The sequence below is a fragment of the Drosophila miranda genome, chromosome 3 (assembly GCF_003369915.1).
Source record: "Drosophila miranda strain MSH22 chromosome 3, D.miranda_PacBio2.1, whole genome shotgun sequence".
NCBI lineage: Eukaryota > Metazoa > Arthropoda > Insecta > Diptera > Drosophilidae > Drosophila > Drosophila miranda.
This window is the reverse complement of record NC_046676.1, coordinates 4,292,977-4,300,535: the sequence shown is the minus strand read 5'-3', so window position 1 is coordinate 4,300,535 and position 7,559 is coordinate 4,292,977. Positions and strand designations below refer to the sequence as shown.

The 7,559-nt window shown below is 43.9% G+C and overlaps 1 protein-coding gene across 1 annotated transcript; it reads right to left on the bottom strand.

Moving 5' to 3' along the window:
* Nucleotides 1-3,614: 3,614 nt before the first annotated feature.
* On the bottom strand, nucleotides 3,615-7,530 carry LOC108160960. The gene is made up of 2 exons (XM_017295253.2): nucleotides 6,177-7,530; nucleotides 3,615-6,118 (listed from the first exon to the last, which is right to left on the bottom strand). Exons 1-2 carry the CDS (start codon nucleotides 7,228-7,230, stop codon nucleotides 3,858-3,860), a joined length of 3,315 nt encoding a protein of 1,104 aa, XP_017150742.1. The 5' UTR covers nucleotides 7,231-7,530; the 3' UTR covers nucleotides 3,615-3,857.
* Nucleotides 7,531-7,559: the final 29 nt, after the last annotated feature.

The window sequence follows — 7,559 nt, the reverse complement described above, 5'->3', positions numbered from 1 at the left end:
ATGGTTTGAAAACTGATAGACTAGTGGGCACAGAAAAAATCAGACAGACAGACGAACATTTCTACATAGACGACTATTCTCATACTGATTACGAATATATTTACTCTTATATATAACTTACTCTACTACGTATTATTCTACGAACTTAAGCCCAATTTTTAAATGCATATTTAAATTTCTTTTTACGTTTATCCTGACGCACATTTCCTCAAATCTCTAATCGTATGGGCATGATTTTCGTTCTAGGAAAGTTATCCATTACATGGAACAAATCGATGATGGATCAACATTTCTGTGTTGATATCTATGAAACAATGATTCTGGCTTTTGCGGAATACGAAATCCAGTTTTTTTGTGTCTTCCAGCAGGACAATGACCCAAAACTCAACAGAAAGAAAGTTCGAGAACAATCCACTTAATGTTGTAATATGTCACTTGTTCAATTACAACACGGGCACGTCTGTGCCGTTTGGGTTCGGTTTTTAGAATATCTTTATTGAATTTATTCTTATAACTCAGACCGCATAGCTCCGCTGCCGGTTACGCCAACAGCGGAGCGGCTTCATACATATTTGTCTTATCAGCATAATCGAGAGGGCAAGAGCCGTATGTACATATGTATATATATACATATATGCTTCAAGTGGGAATGCTGACTTAGCTTAGCGCATAAGCGGCGATCATATTGCACGCTCACTTGAAGTGGTTTTGTTTGTGTACTGCAACAATGTGTTGCTGATACATTTATTGTTAACCATTGGGTACAGTGTACACTCAATATATGCACATACTACAATGTAATGGATTAGCCTGTTAAGTCTCTAGACTTGAACCCCATTGCAAATATTTGGCGTAAAGCTTACAAATTTCTTTCTAATGCGGAATCAAAGAAAAATAAAGATCTTTGGGGTATCTTGCTAGGTTTGTGGATCAGTATCCCAAGGGAAAGAAAACTTTAGTGCCGAGATGTTCAGCTGATTTTGCTGATGCCAAAGGCTATACAACAAAATATCAACCTGTAAATACAACTAAAGTAACATATTTTACTAAAAATGGTGCAAAACTTCTTAGTATTTTATAGTTTTTTGAAAATTTTTTAAATTAGTGCTATTTTTGTTGGTGACTAAATTTCTGATTAAATCCTTTCCTTTTTACCAATTTTAAACAAAAGCCGTCAATACACATTAGCCTTATGGTGCTATTTTTATAGCCGTAGCTATACATTTGAAACTGATATTGAATGGATTATGTTTTGTTTCTAGATCGTATTCGCATCCTTCGGGTGTGCCACGTTTTGTGGATTACTGATTACTGGATTTGAACAAGAAAAAAGTACGAAATTTATATTTTCGAGATTAGCTACAACCTCTACAAGCCATGCAATTCTCAGGTAGGTTACATAATATGGGGCGCTTTAAGGTTTTGCTGGTGGTAGCCTTTGTATTGTCTAGATGTTGTGTTTTAAGCTTTAAGTTTTAAGTTTTTATTTAGGAAATATGATTCTAATGTAGTAAAAGTCAAAGTATTTATAGCATATGGTATCCGCTGGATGAAGGACATGCGGGACATCGATTATATTACACACATATATCGCACACACCACGGGAGTTCGTTCCTTCCAATTAAGTTGGTCAATCTCCATAATCGATAACGAGAATAATGCAATGGTCAGTTTTTTAGATATTTGTTATACAAATATTGTTTTAGTTATTTCATGCCTTTTCGGACATTCCTTACTGATGTATTTTCTCATCTCCTCCCTCTCTCTTGCTAATTTCATTTAGATTTTTGGTCTGATCTTTATTCACACTTCGAGTCGAGCTAAGTGCAGGAACATCCCTCCTCCATTCAGTGGTTCTCGAGTGGAGCCGTAGCCATTCAAATATAACTTGGCCCATTTATCTTCCGTGTTTCTTCTTTTGTGCTTACTTTTTACCCCGTCTCCTCCGAGGAGTCCAATTTGTTGCTCCTTTATGGCTCCATAAAGGCAGGCTCCATATTCCATGTCCATGCCCACACCTGAGCTCAGTAATTACCGTGCACGCTTTGTCGAGGACCCTTTCTCAATGGGGGCCCCATTGTCTCGTGGCTTTGCATTGCGGCTTACGGTTCCCCTGCCATTCTCTGCGTGATTCCCCTTTGTCAGGGGGGGGGGACTCAGCATATTAATGCGTAAAGGACAGTCAAGATGTTGGGAATTAATTAAAATCTGACAGCTAATAAAATGCAATCACTGCGAGTGTACAGCATCTTGTGATGGCCATCGCAATGTGCTCGTTACAATAGCCATTTAAGTTGTGAACAGCAGACAATTGCACGCTTCATTTCGTCTCTTCGCTTGTTTTGACAAGCCACAAAAAAGAAGAGGAAGCCCAGAGGAGGAAAATGACAAAAGACTGTCGCAAATCGTGAATCGCGACTAGCGGGTGAGCTGCCAAATGCCGGACAAAGCCAGGCAGCCGGAAATGGTCTGACTTGATAGGGCTTTGGGCCTGGTCCTGGGCCTGGGCCTGGTCGCGTGTCATGAGCAAACAAGATAATGTTACAGCAGTCATCGCAAATTGAACAGAAGAGTCCCTTTACAGAGCAGGAGGAGCAGGAATGCTCGCCATCTTGGCGATTTGTACAAAAATGCAAATGAAAACGTCTCAACTTACGGAATGGTAGTCAAGAGAGAGAGAGACAGAGTGAAACGGCCTTAATGAAAATGCCGCCGCAGGCCACAAAGGCTGCCAAGTGCCGGGCGCGGTGTTCCTTACAGCTCTCCGATATGTCCGAACTCGCAAGCTGGGAAATGATTGATCGCCGGCATCAATTTCCCAAAAATGTTATTGCCAAACATTCGACAGTTTGCCGATTGCTGGTAGCCGAGGGCTCATTAAAGCCTTGAGGCATACCGAATCTGTATGATAGTTGGCTTATTTATTCCATATAGTAAGCTTGCTTTATTCAATACACACTAAAATGGTCATTTAAATTAGTTAGAACTAAATCAATATCTGAAAGAATCAATTTCCAATCTCCAATTGGTAGCCCTCCCCCAAGAATAATAGATATTGGTCGGGTATTCACAGACACAGACACAGAATTTGCAGAGAATTTGCACCTTCCACAAGGTTCGAACTTCCACTCAGTATCAAACCGGCTATCTACAGAGCTATGATATGAGTACAGAAGTACATACATATCTTTTCTGCCCCTTTTGCCATCTCGGAGGATCGCTTATAAGCGTGTACGATCTTCGTCGTGCAAGCCAATTTTGGAGTTGCTTTGGAGTTTTCATTTATGGAAATGTCTGAAACATGTTTCGCTTGCGCAAACAGAGGGAAAGCCGAGTGCGAGTGTGCAATAAAATTCCATTACAGCAGACATGGACCGACTTAAAAACTTGGCCGAAAAAAGGAAGTGCCGGAAGAAATTTCGTTGCATACACTTGGAGCGCATGGGGCCGAAGCAAAAGGGGGGCAAGGATTGTATTAAAAGCCAGCAACCATTTTACCGTTACGTGAGTGCATTGTGTGTGGGTGTGTAAACTTATATCTGTGTATGTGAGAGCAGAGTCCTTGCATATTTTATGAAACTTGCCGAAGCATTTAACAGAAACACACAGATGGAACAGAACACCCGAGCTGCAGGACGGCCTGCCCGGACGGGCGAGGCAAACTCATTACTGGAATTTATTTAGCACTTAAACAAAATGTTTCCTTCGCCTAAGCCAACTGATTTGTACCTCTTTGATGGGAGTATTATCCACTCGACATACTGCAGGCGGTGTATGCAGTCCAAGCCCACAGTTTCTGCGTTCCAGAGCGATTAGGAGACCACATCCGAAGAGCAGACCATATTGACTCTGCCATCTACCGATCAGCGTATCTTGTGGGCTTCCTGAGGATTCCGCAGGGGGAGCAACACAAGAGTACTCCTGGCTTCTTCCCGGGGGGCTGCATCGGGATCTGGGCTTGAACTGCCTCCTCAACACGCCGCAGATGCTGCAGCGGCACTGGACAGATGGGCAGCTGTGGGCAAGACTGGCCCTTGTCGTGTATATAACCGCAGTGGGTGCAAATATCTGCCACAGTGCTGAGCAGCAATTTGTTTTTGGCGCAGGCCTCAATGGAGCCCTGGGACAGGGATCGAAGGCTTTCTTGGGGCGTGGGCGCGGGTAGCTCGACCTTGACTCCGCATCGCGGGCACTTTTCATAGACACGAGGCCTTTCTTCCACTAAAGAATCATGGGAACACACTGAACAGCACTCCCAGTCATCTGGGTCGTCATTGAGGTTCTTCACGCGGCACGTCTGACGAGGCGAATAGAACAATTTTTGGGCGGGGCGAAGTTTTTTCTCTTTTGGAATGTAGGGCCTTCGTCTGGCCATAGTGGTCTTTGGGCTTGTGGCCAAACTTTGGTCCCGCAAGGCCTCCAGATTGGCTTCAATGAGCCTCCTCTCCTTCTCGAGGGCCATGATAACCGGACTCTTGGCCAAAGACTTAAAGTATTGCGTATACTGTTCCATCATATTTCGTATGCTCTTCAAGGAGTACCGCATTTCGAAGTTCAGCAGGTTCTTCTCTTCCTTCGGATCGATTTCCAAAATTTCAGACATGCTTGACGTAGAGGGAAATCGACCGGAGGAGGCAGAATTGAGCTTTCTTCGCCGCTCATCGCGCAGCTCGCGTTCCATTTGCTTTTCTTGATCGATTAGTTTCTTGATCAGATCACTGTCCATTATCTCAGACGCATTGCCCATATCGTGTAGCATGTCGTTCGAAGGATCGTGAGAAGTGAAGTTTGAGGAATGTTCGTGTTCACCTCTCATGCTCTCATTGAGCCATCCGATGTTGTCGATTATTTCGGAAGGCACATCAATGGTTTTGATTTTGAAACTGGATTCGGTGAAAGACTTTCCTCTCGGCGTTGGATTATTCAAATACTCATTTTCAACGCCCCTGAGGTAGTCCAGATACTTCTTGGAGAGGAGCGACACAATATCTGACTTGGCGATTCCCGTTGTCTGCAGTTCAGAGTACAGACCTGCCAGCTTATTCCACATATTATGCTTTCCAACAACTGTCATTAGAGCACGAATATCGCCCGTGCCGTCTAAGACACTATTACTCTCTATAACGTTCTTCAGAAGGCGCTGCACTACCGAGTACTTTGGATCAGACCTCAAGTCCCTCAAATGGAAGGTTGGTCTTGTCTTAACATCGTGGTCCTCTTCGAAATATGGTGGATCTACCTTGTGGCCATCTGCTGGAGCGGATTCTTCGGGTCTTTGAAATCTCCATTTACCCAGCATTACGTCTTCCGCTTTAGTTTCTTTTGGCTTGGAACCGATCTTGCTCTGACCTGATTTTCGAGAGCCTTTGTGCTTCTTGGACAATTTTACCAATGTTTTTGGTTTAGTATCCATAGAATACTTGGCTTGCATGTCCATCCTGACCATATTCACATTATTTTCGGAGTTTTTTGGATCAGACCCCAAGTCGCGGTCCTCATCGAAATATGGTGGATCGAGCTCTTCAGTGCTCAGTAATCTCCTCTTGCCCGGCGTTAACTCTTCCACTTTAGTTTCTTTCTGCTTGGAACCAGGCTTACCTGATTCTCGAACGCCTCTCTGTTTCTTGGACAGTTTTACCAAAGCTTTTGGATCAGTATCCATAGAATACTTGGCTTGCTTGTCCTTCTTGAATATGTTCACATTATTTTGCAAAGAACTCTCGCTTTCCGTATTCTCCAATGTGATCTCAGTTTCTAAAGGAGATATTTGGGATGTATTCTCACCGCGAATGGCGTCTTTCCCGTCTCTTTTGGATGCAATGCGGTCTTGTTCATTCTCAGTTTCAGTTTCTTTTCCTTTCTCAGTTTTTTTCTTCTTCGCAGACGATTTGTCTTTCTCATTTATGTCGGATGTATGGCTGTCCAGTTCATCTGAAACTGATCGACCTTTCTTTTGGTGTTTTCTTACTTTTTTTAGATTAGGGCCTATATCAGAAAGTGTTTCAGTTTTCTGCGGCAAGCCACTCATTTTACGTTTTCTTTTTAGCAGACTCTGATTTTTCTCTGGCCTTGGTTTTGCGTTACTCTCTTCTAGTAGGCCGCTTTCCATCGGTTCATCTGCAAGTATTTCCGGATTATTTGGATTCAGATTCGTATGATATTAATAAACTCTTACGTTTTCCAGATCCCGACTTTTTTCCAGCTACTTTTCTGTTCAGCACTACGTTGACATCAGCGGGCCTATCCAGATCTAGTAATTTCTTCAGATTCATTTGGCGTGGAGTTCTTGAACGCTTGCGCCTCCTTGTTCTTTGTGCTTTTTTCGCCTTCGATTGTCGTCCTGCCTCAGCCTCCACCAGGTCCGCATACATCTGCCACAGCTCATCGATTGTTGGCTTCGGAAGACGAGTATCACTGGTATCACTGCGTTTCAACATCTTGAGTTTCTTCTTTAACCTCTTGCTCTTGTACTCGGCGGGCAGCTCAATCAAATTAACATAATCGGTATCGGGGTCAGGGTCAGCATGTTTTTTCTTCTTTGGCTTCCATGGCTTCGATGGCCTGGCAGGCAACGCTGGCACGACGTATAATTGACCGGAGGGATTCTGGGTCACGGCTGTCACATAGTCTCTTCGGGGACGCTTCTTGCGGAGCACTTCCATATCCCAAAAATCGGAGAACCCACCAAGGATGCTATGACGTGGTTTTCGCGACTTCTTTCGACTGTCGTAAGGCGCCGACAAATACCGCCTAACCTCCTCGACCTCCTGTTCCCAGATGTCCGCCTGACCCTCAATGGTTGGGTGGAGGCCCTTTTTCAACTTAAGCAGACACCGGTTCAGAAGTCGCTGCGGTCTGCGATGCCTCCCCAGCTGTTCGCGCAGCAGACGCAGCCGGCGATCCAGCTTGCGTTCCTCCTGCCTCTGCTGCACGATCAGCCGGCGTTGCGACAACAGCGACTTGGACCAACTGTGCAGCCATCTCTTGTATGTGGCTACCGTTCTGGCGACCTCATGCCTTGCCTGATCCCTTTGCACCTGTTCCATATCTCTCTGCCTGGCCTCTATTGCTTTGCGCACCTTACGGAGCAGCTCATCGCGGATCTGGCTCATCATGCGCAGCCGCCGATAGGCCTGGTGTCTGTAGCTCCTCAGGTGCCAGCCCTTGCGCCTCACCTGCTTCTTCAGCAACACCATCTTGGTGCATCGATGCAGCAATGAAACCTGCATCTTATACGTGTTTATCTTGACAGTCGGTTAAAGTGAGTGACATAAAATAAAACTACTATTAATTTGGTAAATGTGAATATATCGAATTTCAAATGCAAATAAAAATAAACTATTGATATCCCAAAAGAATAACTCAAAGGTAATCTGTTTAACCGATTGGTTCAACATTAAATCATTAAATTTTCTCTATTCTTCTCTACTCTCGCGGTAGCGCTTTTAAGCGCCAGTTGGACGATTTCTCTAATCTCTGACTAAAGTTCTAATAGACTAAAGAACGAATTTTAATTTGACATTTAGAATGTTATTTAATAGTAAAATAAACTCAACGA

Coding starts and splice junctions, on each gene's coding strand:
- LOC108160960 (XM_017295253.2), bottom strand. CDS start 7,230: ATGCAGGTTTCATTGCTGCATCGATGCACCAAGATGGTGTTGCTGAAG. Junction 6,119..6,176: donor AAAGTCGGGATCTGGAAAAC/GTAAGAGTTTAT, acceptor AAATACTTGCAG/ATGAACCGATGGAAAGCGGC.